Source organism: Juglans regia, chromosome 9 (genome assembly GCF_001411555.2).
Source record: "Juglans regia cultivar Chandler chromosome 9, Walnut 2.0, whole genome shotgun sequence".
NCBI classification, from domain to species: domain Eukaryota; kingdom Viridiplantae; phylum Streptophyta; class Magnoliopsida; order Fagales; family Juglandaceae; genus Juglans; species Juglans regia.
Window position 1 is genome coordinate 17963904 of NC_049909.1, and position 16846 is coordinate 17980749.

At 35.1% G+C, this 16846-nt stretch overlaps 2 protein-coding genes across 4 annotated transcripts; both read right to left on the reverse strand.

Moving 5' to 3' along the window:
- Positions 1–435: 435 nt before the first annotated feature.
- Positions 436–3702, reverse strand: LOC109014248. Of its 2 annotated transcripts, none has more exons than XM_018996632.2 (4): positions 3560–3702; positions 2984–3419; positions 1473–2599; positions 436–932 (listed from the first exon to the last, which is right to left on the reverse strand). In XM_018996632.2, the coding sequence occupies exons 2-4, from the start codon at positions 3324–3326 to the stop codon at positions 858–860; spliced, it is 1545 nt and encodes a 514-aa protein (XP_018852177.1). In that variant the 5' UTR covers positions 3327–3419; positions 3560–3702; the 3' UTR covers positions 436–857. The 2 variants fall into 2 exon arrangements, with proteins under 2 accessions (XP_018852177.1, XP_018852178.1); XM_018996633.2 differs by having other exon boundaries at positions 2984–3304; positions 3560–3701.
- A 7445-nt stretch (positions 3703–11147) lies between these two features.
- Positions 11148–16846, reverse strand: LOC109014247 (probable methyltransferase PMT21). 2 transcript variants are annotated; one of them, XM_035694042.1, is made up of 9 exons: positions 16713–16844; positions 16056–16168; positions 14746–15038; positions 14497–14645; positions 14183–14378; positions 13751–13961; positions 12544–13219; positions 12354–12431; positions 11148–11737 (listed from the first exon to the last, which is right to left on the reverse strand). In XM_035694042.1, the coding sequence occupies exons 3-9, from the start codon at positions 15013–15015 to the stop codon at positions 11515–11517; spliced, it is 1803 nt and encodes a 600-aa protein (XP_035549935.1). In that variant the 5' UTR covers positions 15016–15038; positions 16056–16168; positions 16713–16844; the 3' UTR covers positions 11148–11514. The 2 variants fall into 2 exon arrangements, with proteins under 2 accessions (XP_035549935.1, XP_018852174.2); XM_018996629.2 differs by lacking the exon at positions 16056–16168 and having other exon boundaries at positions 16713–16846.

The window sequence follows — 16846 nt, forward strand, 5'->3', positions numbered from 1 at the left end:
ATTCATAAAAAACTCAACTCAGCTCAACATTCAAACGCAGTCTAAGAGGTTTGAATTAAAGATTAAGGCCACATTTGGATGGTGAAAGTGTTATCTCATATAATCTCATAATTACAGCTTTTCCAAATTTTCATATAAAATATAATAAACAATTCTACTTTTTCAATTCCCAAAACAATAATAATTTTAAAAAATAATATTCTAACAATATCTTATTCAATTTTTAACTTTCATCTCATCTCATCTCAACTCACTATCTAAACGGCACCTAAAACTTTGATCAACTACTCTTGACTGCGGCAAATCATACCACAAATACACAAATCATTTTTTATTTTTTGATAAGTCATACTAATACACAATCATGCATCTTATAATCAATAGATAAAAAAACGGTTTCGGTCACATCATGCTATAACTCAAATTTTATCCACCTTGTTGCAATCCTAGTTTATGTATGTCTTTAATACCTCCCGATGACGTGAAATACAGTGGGAACTATTAGACTAAAAAATAAAGAGGCAACCTTCCCCATCTCACAACCTACCTTCTGAATGAGGAAAAAAAAAAAAACAAAGTGAAAGAACTAAAAAACAGTGTCGCTATATCAAACACCATTTCGTTAGAATCAATGACATCACTTACACTGCCTAAACGTTGTAACTGAACAAACTTCCTCATCTTCAAACCACCTCTAGTGTACATCTATTACGAGGAGTAAAACAAATGAAATGTCGCAAGAATTGGAAAACAAACCTTTAACTCTTTACAAAAACAAAAATTGGTAGATATGAATTCGCTTTCTGGCCGAAGGACAATATGGCTGGCTGATTCTGTGTCAACTTTACAATTTTGCTTCATTCCCACTTTGCAAAAACCAATTTCATCCACGTAGACAAACAATGCTTAGAAATATGTTCTGGCAAGTCCACCTAGAAAACAGCAGAATGATAAAGAAAATCTATCAAACAATCTTCTCTTATTTGCTAACTGCACCTAGTGCAATAATTTTCATCTGCATAGGTACCACACGGGAGAGTCCGATGGACTGATGAAAATTTCAAACAAGCAATTAGAGGAAAAAAGATTCCTTATGATTACTGAATTGGACTGGCTCAAAAAAAGACCTACCATTTTTTTTTCTTTTCCAATACTGTAGAGAAAAAAATATTGGCTTTATTGCATCTATAGCAGATATTTCCTTCAGGTAAGGTTAGTGTGAATGGGAAGTAAAAATTAAACAACTATATGCATTACCTGAAAGTAATTAAAAGAAAAAAAAAAAAACTTTTTTGTCTGAGCTATTTAAAATCGGTTGGCCAACAGATTTTGTGTGCATGACTGCCTAATTGTTTACATAGAAATTGTACCTCGTTGAAAAAACCAGATATTGTAGATTAGTGCAAAAGGTCAACAATAAAAACACGGGGGTGCTGAAGTGTAAAGCTTAACACGAATGTGGGGGAACTTACACTGCTCCAAGACACAGAATATCCATCGATAGAGAGCAACCAACTTGCAGCATTAGCTTGCAAACCCCTTGTATTGATAGCATAAAAATCAGGCAACTCATTGTCACGGCTGTCATCACCACCAAAGCTTTTTCTTCTCTTTCTTCTTTTTTCTTTCCTCCTGTGTTTGACTCTGATTGATGCTTTACGACCTGAATCAGAATCACTTTCTTCTGACAGTTCATCATGATCTAGCAATCTATATTGATTTGATCTGCGAAAACCCATGTTATTATCTCTGAATAACAGTTCCCAGGAATCAAGAGTATGGCACTCCTCAGACAATATATAATAAAGAACCCAAGCCTGAAGACCCAGCCATTTTATCGCTTTAATGGTCCTTTTTTTGAAGCATTGCATGAAAATAGGCACCAAACTATTGGCATTGCTTGGTATTGCACGAAGCCGTGACATAATGTCTTTTATTTTTGAATGTTCCTCCAGGCCCCCTTCCTCGTGTAGAAACCGTAGAAGTTGGCGCCCTTGTGTAATAATCGCATTTAACAACATCATCTGATCAATAGATCCGCAATTACCGCACTTAGAAATTATAACCTCAAACAAGTAAGATGAATTTCCAAATTCCTTAGGTTCCATTCTCGGGTCAAGAAGTTTACAAAGCAATTCCAAAAAACTATGCAAGTCCCTCTCTTCAAGAATAATAAGAAGGTGGTGGCACAACGAAGAGAAAGATTCTTCAAATAGGAACTGATTTATGACTTCCCATACATCTCTTGAATCCTCTTCATACATCAAATCAACAAAATATTCTACAAAGAATTGTCTATCAACGAACAAAATCTCACCATCTTTTAGAGACTCAGCAAACTCATTGGATGACCAAAATTCAGGCACATTGACAAGGAAATTCTCGACAGTTTGTTGGACGTCCAAATCTAGAAAGTAATGGGGCTTTGTAGCAACCATTGCAGGTGACTGACCATGTTTTCCCTTCCATTCGAGTTCCTCCCAACAGATATCCCGATTTACAAAAGCAAATTGGGATAACGCCTTGGCACCTTTTCTGTGATCCAGTCCACCACCAGCGGCAAAATTAGAAAACCATTGCAATATACGCCTCGGATTTCCTGCCTTGTTATGCAATTATGGCACAATCAGAACTCTGGAAAAAAATCAGTGAAAATAATCACATAACAAGGACAGAGAATAGTGGGACTTGATTCCCACAGTAGCTACTCATACTTACCCTACAACATAGTAAGAAATATCTAAATGAAAATATAGTTGAAAAATGGAACGTAACGCCACAAGAAAGAGGGTAAAGATAAATATTCACCGATCAAAGTAATATCCAACAAGAAACTCATGCTACTAAATACATAACGATGAAATGTCATTATAGTAAAATAATATATTTTCTCATCTGTTTTTCCTTCCTTTCAGACGAGTAAATGAGATGGAAAAACTAAAGGAAAAATGGACTGACAGCACAACTAGTAACGTTGACTTGCCTTGAAAGAATTTCTTGAGAACGTAGCTTTTCTTGGCTAAGATGAGCCCCGCTTTCTGAGGCCTTTTCTCAAATATCATTTGTAGGAGTTGGGATGCCAAGGCCCGCTTCCGTGGCTTAGATCTCAGTAAGCTCGCAAATAGCTCACACTGGTGGTGCGAAGTGATAGAACGTATGCCTGCTATAGTGTTACAAAGCCATAATCGAACCTCTGATCGACCTCCGGACATCATCAGCGACCAAATAACCGATTCCAATTCATTCAAGAGAGATATTCTAACACCGGAAGAGGCATCATCTCCATTCTCATCCCATATCGGCTCTGACAAAAACATATAAATCATTCTATTTACAAAATATCAAATTTTTGAAGCTTAACTTCTTTTTTGATAATTATATTGTTCAGCTCAACTCCAATGGCTCCAGAAAACGATTTCCTGCATAAAATCCAATTTGACGCTTGAAACCCACGGCATATTCAAGTTTTTAATAGAAAATTCAATTTAAAATGAACAAACAAAACAGAAATCTTCAGAAACTACAAAATGAGTGCATAAATTTGTTCCTGAGATCATACCCAACTACAAGTTTGGTCGAGAGTAAGAACGTGAAGAAGAGCACTAAGCCACTAATCTTTCGGGCGGGACCCTCTTCTTTCTGGAGCGGAAGGAATTCCTCTACGGAAGTATTATGATTCATGTAAACCTCCATCACTCCATTGCCCTAGTTTTTGTATCTTCAAACTCGAAGGGATAAAAGAAAACCCGACCCACTAACCCGGACCCGCTTTATACAAATGGGACAGCCTTGAATTTAATTAAATTTCGTCTGCAATTAATCTTCTGATAAATAGTTATCTTTATAAAACTATTAGAGATAAATATTACTAAAAAATAAAATTCTATATAAATTAATCATTAAAAATCCATCTTCTGGTGATTAAATTGTGATATTGTAAAAGCTGGAAAAAATGGTTCAATTGAGGCCGATTCAACCGATTTAAATTGAATCTATCGGAAACCGAACTAATTTTAATAAACTTTTTGAACCGTTCATAAAACCTCTTTAGAGCATCCCATCTCATTCCTCATATCACTATTATCTCTAAATTATAGGAAAAAATTTAGAGAAAAGTTCAAAAACCCCCTCCCATCCCATTCCCTATTTTAGGATTCTGATTTAGGAAATGAACAGTGGTTCCCTAAATTATTTTTTATTAATATTTTATTTAAATAAATAAAATAAATTCTTTTTTCAATCAACTACATTTTCTCTTATACTCATATTTATTATACTTTTAAATAATATTTTTAAAAATAATTTAAATAATTACTAAAATAAAAAAATAATAATTTTAAAAATATTATTAAACCCTTAAAAAAATTTAAATTTTTGTTTAAAATATTCACTATAATAATAGTTCAAAACATAAGAAAAAATATTAAGTAGTTAAGTTTGAAAATGGAAGTGAGAGAAAAAAATAATAAAGAAATAATAGAAGAATATTATTTTAATATAATAGAGAAATGATAGGGAATGAGATGTAGAAGGTTTTTTTAAAAATTAGTAAAATTTAGGATAAAATTATAGGGAGTGTCATTTTTAGCTAAAATTTAGGAACAAATTTAGGGAATCGGATGTGAATGCTCTTAGTCGGCCAGTTTAGGCCGATTCAGACCAATTTTAACCAATTTCAGACCGATTTGAGCAGATTCAAAATTGTACATGTTTTTTAAATTGTTTGATAATTGAGTTTTTTTTTTGTTTTTTAATTTGTTGTACAGAAATATGATATAATTAAACATATATTAAATTTTTCATTATTGTATTCTAATAAGTTTTACAATATACATATTTTTCTGTTTTATTATTTTTACACATGTATATGAGAAAACAGTTAACTTACTATTATTGTAGTTTTGACTAATGAGGGTTTGGGAACAATTTTGTATATAAAGCTCATGTAATTATACTTGATGAATACAACAAAATATTTTCTTCTACTCTGAAATTAGTTCTCTTAACATGGTATCAGAATAAATTAGGGTTTCTTTCTAGTTTCCTCTTTCGTGCAGCTTTCCTCTTTTGCTCAACTTTCCACTTTCGATTATGGCTGATGATGATCGTGTACATTCCACTAATTCCGTTGCTAGTGTCGAATCTAATCCACGAAGTCTCTATTTCCTCACCAATGCTGATCATCTTGGCTTTCTTTTGGTGAGTGAGAAATTGAGCAATAGTAATTACCATTCGTGGTCTCGCTCAATGTTTCTATCCTTGAAGGCACGAAATAAACTCGGTTTCATTGATGGATCTCTTCCCGTTCCAGTCAAGGCTGCTGTTCTGTTTACTTCTTGGAGCAAAAGCGACACCATTGTGTTGTCTTGACTTCTTAATTCTTTGTCTTCGAAAATTGCTCAAAGTGTAGTCTATGTTGATTCCTCTCATGCAATGTGGCTCGAGTTGAAGGAATGTTTTTTTCAAGGTAATGGACCTCAGATCTTTGAGTTACAACTTGCTATTTCTGCATTACGTCAAGAATAGAGTGATGTTGGCACATATTTCACAGATTTAAACGTACTATGAGATGAACTTTTGAATTATCAACCATTACCTATCTGTTATTGTCATGGTTACACATGCAATTCCTCAAAGATTTTTGCTCAATATCATCATCAGACCTATGTTGTGACATTTCTTATGGGACTCAATGATGTTTTTGACAATGTGAGAGGTCAAATTTTGATGATGGAACATTTGCCTTCCATTAATAAGGCATTTTCTCCTTACTTCTTTTTGTCTTGCTGCACTTTCCATTAGTTCCTCCTCTTGGATAATCGACAGAGGAGCTTTAGACCACATGGTCCATTCTCCAAGCCTATACACCAACCCACCTACTGCTGTGTCCAATTTAGTTCAGCTGCCAAATGGTACTTATGCCAATGTTACACACACTGGTGACATTATTCTGAGTCCCACCCTCACCTTAACTAATGTTCTATGTGTCCCCACTTTTTCATTCAATCTCATTTCTGTCAGCAAGATCACTCAATTCTTAAATTGTTGTTTAATTATTAAAACTGACAAATGTTTCTTGCAGGACCTAGTCACTTGGAAGATGATTGGAATGGGTGAATTGCATGATGGCCTCTACAAGTTGACTATTTCAAATTTCTTTGCTAGACATAGTGATTCTCTTATCCCTACTTGTGTTTCTGTCCAATCTAATGTAGCCTTGTGTCATTTTAGATTAAGACATCCATGTTTTTCCAGATTACAACTTTTAAATAAGCACCTTCCTCATTTGTCTTCTAATTTTGATTCATGTACCACTTGTTCTATTGCTAGACAAAAACGTTTGCCTTTTCCAAGTAGCAATAATAAATGTACTGCTTATTTTGATTTAGTGCATTGTGATATGTGGGGTCCAATGTCAATTCCCACATAAGAATGATTTATGTATTTTCTTTCCATAATAGATGATTTTTCTAGAGCTACTTGGATTTACCTAATGAAATCTAAATCTGAAATTGGTTTCCTTTTGTAGTCTTTCTTTGTTCATATAGAAACTCAGTTTTCTGCTAAAATCAAAGTCCTCAAGTCTGATAATGGACCTGAATTGCTCTAAAGTCCTTCTTTGCTTCTAAATGAGTCCTCCACCAATTGAGCTGTGTTGCTACTCCACAACAAAATTCTGTTGTGGAGCGTCAACACTAACATATTCTCAATATGGCAAGGTCCCTCCTCTTTCATGCTAAAATTCATGTGTGTTATTGGGGAGACAGTGTGCTTACTGCTGTCTATCTCATTAATAGAACACAAAATCCCATTTTTTCAATAAAAGTCATTTTGAACTTTTATATCATAAAGTTCCTTCTTATTCACATCTTAGAGTGTTTGGATGCTTGTGTTTTGGCTCCCCACACTTTCTCATAATCGATCCAAGTTCTCTCCATGAGTTGTAAAATATGTTTTTCTAGGCTATCCCTTTGGTGTTAAGGGTTATAAATTGTTGAACCTAAAGACTCATATTTGCTACATTTATAGGGATGTAGTATTTCATGAAGATGTGTTTCCTTTTGAAATTTCTTCCTCAACACCATTTTAGCCTCAAGATTGTTCTATTCCACTTTCTGCTCCAAATTATGATATTTACCTTCCACCTTCAATTTCAATTGTAGAATCTAATTCTGCTATTCTAGTCATTTCCCCACCTACTCAGTTTGATCCTCCTTGAAGATCAACTCGAGATAGACATCCTCCTTACTATCTTCAGTCTTACCATTGTCAACAGGCTACTTTGCAATCTTCTCTTTCCTCTCATCAACAAGTTGTTGGGTCTTCTCCTCATAATACTTCTCATTCCCTCAGTAAGTTCTTGACTTATGACAGATTATCTCATTCTCATAAGCACTTTGTTTTTGCCACTTCCACTCTATTTGAACCCAAGACTTTTTCTCAAGCTATCTCTTACCCCGAGTGAAGAATTGACATGCAATCTAAAATATCAGCATTGGAAGAGAATCATACATGAGACTTAGTTCCTTTACCTGCTGGAAAACATCCTGTTGGTTGTAAATGGGTGTATAAATTGAAATTTAACTCAGATGGTAGTGTTGAGAGATGTAAGGCTCGATTGGTAGCTAAGGGTTACACTCAATTGGAGGGTTTTGATTACCATGAGACCTTCAGTCCAGTAGCTAAGCTTACCACAGTTTGGCTTTTTCTGTTCATTGTTGCTGTCAAGAAATGAAACACTATTCAAATGGATGTGAATAATGCTTTCTTGAATGGTGACCTCCACGAGGAGGTTTATAGATCTTTGCCACCTGGTTTTGACAGCAAGGGGGAGGAGTCTAATATGGTTTGTAAGCTTAAAAAGTCATTATATGACTTAAAACATGCATCAAGACAGTGGTTTGCCAAGTTTTCTTCAGCTTTGATAATTGCTGGTTTTACTCAATCAAAATAAGACTATTCTCTTTTCTCTAAGATTGAAGGCAACTCAGTCATCATGCTTTTAGTCTATGTTGATAATATTTTAATAGCTAGCAATGATGTTGCATCTATGACTTCTTTAAAAGCATGTCTGAATGATCATTTTAAGTTGAAAGACTTAGCCTTTTAAAGTATTTTTTTGGGTCCAGAGGCTGCTAGATCTTCTAAAGGAATTCATCTATGCCAGAGGAAATATTCTTTAGAAATTATTGAGGATTGTGGTCTACTTGATTGTAAACCAGCAAATTCTCCAATGGAACAAAATCTGGTTCTTAAGTTTAGTAATGGTGATGAATCGGAAGACTCTTCTCAATACAGAAGATCAATTGGCATATTGATCTATTTGACTATTACAAGGCTAGATATTACTTTTTCTATGCAAAAGTTAAGTCAGTTTATGCATAAGCCTTGAAAGCCACATATGGTAGCAGCTTACAGAGTAGTCCAATATATTAAAAACACAATTGGTTTTGGTATGTTTTTCTTTGCTTCTTCAACTGATCTTCAACTTAAGATATATACAGACTCTGATTAGGCTGCATGCCATGACACTAGGAGGTCTGTTACTGGTTATACTGTGTTCTTGGGGGATAATTTGGTCAGCTCGAAATCAAAGAAGTAACACACAATTTCCAGATCTTCAGCAGAATCAGAATATAGGGCAATGGCAGCAACTGTGTGTGAAGTGATTTGGTTAAAAAATTTGTTGACAGATTTTGGTATCAAGCACTCTCAAGCTGCTCTCATGTATTGTGATAGTCAAGTTACAATTCACATCTCATCCAATCCAATTTATCATGAACAGATCAAATATATTGAATTTGATTGCCACTTTGTAAGAGAGAAGCTACAAGATGGGATTATCAAGCTGTTTCATGTAAAGTCTACCAACCAAATAATAGATATTCTAACTAAAGCTCTCAGATTGTATCAATTTAATCATCTCATTGGCAAGATAGGACTAGTAAATATATGTAGTCCATCTTGAGGGGGAGTAATAAGTCTTACAATATACATATTTTTATGCTTTACTATTTTTACACGTTTATATAGAAAAGACGATAACTTACTATTATTGTATTTTTGACTAATGAGAGTCTGGGAACAACTTTGTATATAAAGCTCATGTAATTACACTTGATGAATACAACAGAATATTTTATTCTACTTTGGAAATTAGTTCTCATAACATATTCAACAAGAGTTGTAGAAAAATTCAAAGATAAAATATGTAGTTCTTTAAAGAGAGAACAAAACATTTAGAAGATGAATGGGTGTTTTGTATCAAATTTGTGGTGCATAAAATACTATATTTTTCATTTGCTAATAACTTCAATCTTTAATTTCTTCGTATACGAGGCAAAACAATGTTGACAGTTGAAGTTAATAAGTGAATTACATGTTTATTGGACTAATTTAGATTCATATCATATATTTATTGAAATAGTTAATAAATTTATATTTTATTCCTTCTATATATATATGATAATAGAGGAATGCTACATGCAGTCAAAGAGTGTGCAAACGCCTCGCAGTTGCTTTGAAAAAAAGTGAGGCCTACTAATAAAAAATTAATTTTTTTTCATGTGGATCCCGTATTTATTAACTTTTTTCATAGTAATTGTACAACGCTTATGCACTCACGACTGCAACTATCATTTCTCATGATAATAAATGCTTGAATTGCATTATATATGATTTTTAATAATTTTTTTTTATCAATATTGAAAATCAAAGCAACAACAAAAATTGATAAAAAAAAATAAAACAACTAAAAAATCCACAAGAAAATACACAATAAATAAATAAAAAAAATTCTAAACTAGTAAAAATTCAGGTTTCCATGGCGGCATGACCATGAGTGCTCCAAGAAGGAAGAGATGAAAAAGTGGAGGAAAAGCTAAGGAGGAGAATGATAAGAGGAGGAGGAGAAGAAGAAGAAGAGGACGTAGCCACGACGAGAGGGAGAGAGGGTCTGAGAGAAGAACCATAGGAGAGAGAGAGAGAGAGAGTGTGTGTGTGTCGGGGGTGGTTAGGTTTAACTTAAACATAACCTCAAAACATTGTTATTTCATTGTTTACTTTTTAAAAAAATAAATCTAAAATAAAATGAAGTCATTTTATTAACAATTTTTTTAATAATATATAATTATATATATATATATATATATTAAGCTAGACTGGGATCAGGAAAGAGGGCCAAGGTATTGGCTTGGCCCAGCTCGCCCCCCACCCCTGTTGCTTAAAAGCTTGTGGGCAGGGCAACCCACCCCCGCATGGTGCGAGCGAGGTTGCCTACACCACCTAGGTGAGATCTGGGTAGTGGATGGTGGGGTGGCCAACCCTATCAGTTTTTATTAGATTCTTTTTTTAAGTTTTGAAAAGCACACTAAATTATAGCATGATTCTTAAATACATTTGGAATTATGATTCTTGATAACTCAATCCCTAAATCGAATTTTTTTTATACAAATTACCAATGTGTTATTGGGAATTTAAATCCAATGATAAACCTCTAGTTTCTTTAACATTTGGATTTGTGAAGGACAACTATGTTATTTGGTTATGAACAAGAATAATACTATCTAATTTAAAGGATGAGGTATCATTGTTTTTCATATATTTATCAAGACAGAAAACCAAAAAATAAAAAATCGAATCAGAACGTGCTGGGCTAAATTCCTCAAAACTCGGTCGATCCATAAAAACTAAGCCCAGCCCATAATAGATTGGACCAAGGAAATGAGCCCAATGGCCCGATTTAAAGCCTCGAAATTTCTAAGTAGCTATCCTACCAATGAAAATATTTCAAGCTCCCACAAAGAGAGAATAATCTGCTTTAGAAAGAAAGTCAAATAACAAAGAAGCAGAACAGATTTACAGCCAATAAATTTCATTTGACACAAAAAAACATTAAGGACTGAGATGATATGATATGATTTTAGATGAAAGTTGAATAAAATCTTATTAGAATATTATTTTTTTAATATTATTATTATTTTAAAATTTGAAAAAAATAAATTATTTATTATATTTTATATGAAAATTTAAAAAAATTATAATGATGAAATGAAAAGAAACTGTTTATGTATCCAAACAAGAACTAAAAATCACCAATTAAATTCATTCGACACCAATAAATAAATAAATAAATCCAAGGCTGTGAGGGAGAGTATCAACCACTTGCATATTTTCAATTTGGTTAACTGGGTTTACAGCACAGAGACAACAATACACTGGGAGGAAATAAACACTATATAATAATAATAATAAAGGGAATAATACACGGTACATGTTGATGCCTTAAAGAATATATCTATATGAAAAGGCCCTGTAAATTAATAAAATCATATTATTTGGTGATTAATTTTCAGTTGAAAAATATGAATTCAAAGATTTTTTGCTTCTTTAGACTGAACTAATATCTCTATGAGCTGCTGAACTTGCTTCGCTTTTGCTTCTATTCTCCAAATCATATTTGTACTTTGACACTCCAAGAGATTCTCATAATGACTTGGGTTGCTATTGTTTTCATCATCTTGAACTCCCATTAGAGGAGTACCAGAGTTTTTTCTGGCAAATCAATATCTTCTCCTTGTCGATACCATACTCGGTGTCTTCTTTACGGCAACCCCATCTCATCCCCTTGGCAATGGTGGCAACAGCATCTACAAAAAAACTGGATTCCCGAATTATTGCATACCCGTTGGGTCGCAGCATCCGGTCCATCTCCAGGAGTACATATTTCATGTCACATCTGCCAAAATACTAGCTATTGTCAGAACCAGAATACTTGTGTAGTTCATGCATCAATTAGCCAGAAACAGAATGTTTTAACTTGTTCCTATCATACTTAAGAGCTAACAGTGCACCACAATAGTCAAATCATATTAATTCTAATATTGAAAAAAAGAGGAGTGCCCTCATGCATTTGAAACCAAAGTATTTTCTCCATGGCAGACTCAGTTTGCTATTTGGGAGACTCACATGCACTCTAAGCTGAGAATAAGCAAGTCTGTTCTACGTTATTAGCTTTTAACCTTATGTATCCAGTTTGGCCCACTCCACTGAATTCTCAAACAGCCCTGGGATTACAAATTTCAGTAATGTCCCAAGCCTTTTGTTTTCTCTACTGTAAAGTTCAACCAAGTTGGTGACCAGTTTCTAATATGTTATTTTTCAGATCTGAATTGTCTGCTTGGGCAGTCTAGTCAACAAGATAAATTTATCATAATCAGTTCACACTTCAACATCAACTTTGTCCCCCATCAGACGAGTGTCATTCCAAACCCAGAGGCAAAAGAGTTATCACCATCCGAAAATAATCAACTAGTTCATAAAAAAAAAAGTGAAGCATTTGGCCAGTGCCTTACCTGTGGCTTTCATCAGTAAAGAGGCTATCAAGGTGAAGGAGATCATATGTTCTAGGATATGTTGAGAATGCTTCACACCTACCAAAGCAGCAGATACCATTCAGTATGTTATAATCAATAAGATACAAGGAAGGTACTTAGGATGCCATCTGTGAGGAGAAAAGGTTCCAGAAAATAATTAAAAAATTACCAATCATGGTAAGTTCCAATGAGACCCCGATCAAAGATCACGGGAAGTGTATTGGCAGCATAGGATGAGACAACATTCATGACCCACACAGGATCATCAACTATAGCTGCAGCAAATCCCCCATAAACGGTATTCATGTCCATTACATTTCTTATCTTGTCAGTCCCAATTCCAGGGAGCAACTTTTTGTAGTGCTTCACTCGTACCTTCCACTTACTGTCATCATGCTTGAAGGTACTAGCACTCCCACCGGGAACATCTGAAACCCGCTCAGGTGCAACATGCAACCGCTCAGGCCATTTAGGGATGGATGCCAATGCAGATTTCTTAAGGTTTGGGTTTGGAACAACAACACAAGGACGAAGTGGGGTGTACCATGCTGAATCTGGCTCAAGGCTATCATCACATTTAGGTGGATAGGCATCTGGATTATCCAGCTGATTGTAGCAACTATTGTCTGAAGATTTCTGCCAAACAGCAATGTCATCTTTTTTCTTGTAAAGTTTGAAGCACATAGAAGTTAGCAGGTCCTGCAACTTTTCGTAATCTGATCTCTGCTCTTCCACAGTTGTGTTCCATCCTCGCCATCGGTTTTCATAGTTAACTGGTGGGCCAGACAAAACCCAGAAGCCTCCAGGACGAAGTATGCGGTGTATTTCAAGGAGGTACATTCCACCTGAAAGCAGGAAATTTGATTAGTGAAAGAAAGCAAGAATAATACCGCTCACAAAAAATAATCAGCAATTTTTTTACTAACTTATGCATGTTCCAAAAGGAAATTCCTAACAACCTAAGTGGATGAGGATTTAAAACAACGACATCACATGAAGTTAGTTAAGGGAAAAGAAACTCAGGCCACAAAAGAAACCACATCAACGATCTATCTTATGCACAGTTTGTGCATAAAATAAGCACCAGCAATTGCTACACAATTGCAAAACTCCAGAAAAATAAATTGCACACTCTAAACTAAATATACAGTATTCTCAGAACAAACTACATCATCTGCAGATGAGAAAAGGCAGAAAAAAATTGAAAAATAGCTGATCTTGTAGACAGAGCACGTAATGGACCCCAATTAAATCGTATGACATGCATTCTCACCCCAAAGTTCCAACTAAAAAAAAAAAAAAAACACGAACCGTGACTACTCGATTGTCTATTTGGACGAAATTCTCTTAGTTTCATAGGTTTAGAAAATACTTACCAAACTCTGTCCATGGGATAAGGCATCTTGAGCAATGAGCCATATCAAATGACTTTGAAGGGAAAGGAAGGCGTTGTGTGGAAATGATGCCAAGTATTGCTGGAATTCCACGTTCCAGTGCAAACTGGACTTGAGCTTCATGATTATCTCTTGGGGCAAGGGAAACCGTTAGAATACCACGATCTAGCAAATCACCACCCCAGCTTGCAACCTAAGAATTAAGCCATTTGTACAGATCAATTGGCCTATCTTCTAGCAGATAAAATATTAGTTATTTCCACTACCTCTGATTAAATTCTCTACAGCACTGCAAACAGATGACCATGTCTTCAAGGACAAAACATATATAGACAAATAAATGACTAGTAGAAAATAAATGTCTTAAATAAGATGAATGTCATAAACAATGGAGAAGATGAAAGAGTCACTCACCCCGCACCCAGTGTCAATGGCAGTTCGAACAGTACCATCTTTCATTTCTGGGATCAGATCTTGCATCAGATCAACATATGCACCAACACCTCTAGGGAACATAGTACCCCCACCAGGAAAGAGGAACTTATCCCCTTCTTTCCTAAGCCAATTCTGATTTGATTTCTGCTTGTTAATCCAATTATATGGTACATTCCTGGAAAGTCCACGTGATTAATTCAATGAAGCACTCAAAGCACTCAAATTAGGTATAAGATCCTGGCAACTTAAAGCCAGGGAGGCACTTTAACTAAAAACTAAAAAGATCATAATACCTGTACCAACATTGATCCCTGCTCTTTGGCCATTTAATAGGCGGCTTATACCCATCAGGGGGTGGAACCAAGCATTCCTTCCTTTCAAATACTGGAGGACAGTGACGTTCCATGAATCTAAGGCGCTGAAGACCATACTTCCTCCACCTCTAAACAAATAAACATGAATCAGACGTAAGGGACTTTTATACCCTACAACCTTTTCCTAGATTCCAATACGTCTACAACACAAAAATAAATTAACAGTACCCTGGGATCCGTGCATGGAGTGTAGTCTTGATAGTCACTGCTGCATTCGGGAAATACAATGGGTTTAACTTGAAGAGGAGTAACTACCGATCCTTTTGGGGATTGGACATCCCTTGCAACATTGTTGGTGTCAAACCCGCTCTTTTCAGAACAAAAGATTCCACCAAGATAAAATGAAAATCCACATAGCAACAGAAACATAATTGACATGGGGACAATCCTGGAATTTTTATCCCCTTGGGGAAATGGTTTTCCATCTTTATGCTTCATGATTCCCTAAAATTTGCAAATATCTGCACAGATGCAAGGGACTTGTAAGTACCCAAAGACTGGAATTTTTTCTATCTTTAAATTTTTTTTTAACGCTAATAACATTCCACCTTCCTCAACTCAGTAAATCATATATAAAACAGAGGCATTATGCATATTTTCTCCTTATTACTTAAGAAATCAGAATTTTCCCTTACTCCCCAAATCACATATTTCCATCTGTCCTCATTTGCAGTTAAAGGAAATGAAGAACACTAAAAAAATTATAACAGCCCAGCCACTCTAACCACACTATTCATGACATTCCAAGTTCACATCTCATTCCCTGTTATCACCCAAAAAATTAAACTTGGCATCATGAAAATGAAACAAAAGATCAATGGATGCGCTGACTCAACTATTTAAGTTCCATTCATCCCAAATATTATGCAACTACCAGTTAGTTCTTTTCAATTAATCAGTGTCCTACCAAATTTAAAAGAAAGGAGAAAAAGAAAAAAGAAAAGAAAGGTCAAGCAACAACTTCAAAAGTATGTACTGATGTGTTTAACTGAGCAAAACCCATCTGCAATGTGAAAAACACAAAGCAAGAAGTTAATTTTTATTAGAAGTTATAAACACCAGAAGTGCGCAGCAATCAGATCGATGCAAGTCATGCCACAAGACTCAATTTTGAAGATCAGATCCAGTTTATGCGTGCAAATTCTCCTCAATTAACACAAAGGAAAGAGAGTCGGGTGGGAAAAAAAAGTTGAAAAAAAAGACCCAAAATAATCGGCGCAAACAGCGGAAGGATTAAGATCCAAATGTCAATAATCAATACCAACCACTAAATTGACTACGGTAAGCTGTAAACTACGAGATCTGATAGCGACTACAGACAACTATTATTTTGCATGTCACCTTGGCTTTACATTTTCACACATGATATTGGGTCCCAAACCTAACAAACGCAGCCGACCTTATGACTTATGAGGGGGCCCCACTCTCTCTCCCACTACTTCAAAAGGCAGAAAAAGAAGTGTTGATCTTACACCAACCATAGAAAAGAAAAAAGCAAATAAAAGAGAGTGCATCATGCAGTTTAATCATTTCTTCAAACATAAGAAAAGTTCCCATGATTTCATCGTCACTGCATGCCAATCAGCTGCTTCTGAAACATCAATGGTTATATGACATCAAGAAACGCAATTAATAGGAAAAAAGAAAAAAGAGCAAAAGCACACAGTTCCAATGCATTGCCAATCAAAGTATAGGATGAAATGCATCCATATGGTGCCGAAACAGAGCAGACAATGCAGACATAAATGAAACAACAATTCTCTTGAAAACCCATCTTGTAATTAGGAAATCAACACAGAACATGGAAGAACAAAGCAACTGATCTAGACTTATACCCATATCAAAAGAGAAAAACGGGTCTACAATCAAAATGAAGATCAATTATGCAAATGGAAGAACACTCATCATGAGAACATGCATCCATGTCATGAAGAAGAGCATAAAAGTCGGAAATTGATAAAAGATAAAGATGGATAGAAGGAAACTGGATTATTAATACAATGATAGTATCTGACTAGATCTGACAGAGAACAAAGAAAAGCAAGAAACAAAGAGCAAACAGTGAGTAGCCACACAACAAGTCCAGGGAGAAGATGAGAGAGAGAGAGAGACGATGATGAACATTGAGTACGTACCTCTCTCTCTTTCTCTGTACAGCCTCTATTTTTCTCACTGCTTCCAAAATCCAAAGGAGAGACAAAATGGGAATCCGTCGAAAACTCTCTCTTAAGGGAGAGAGAGAGAGAGAGAGGAAACTTGAATAAAGGAG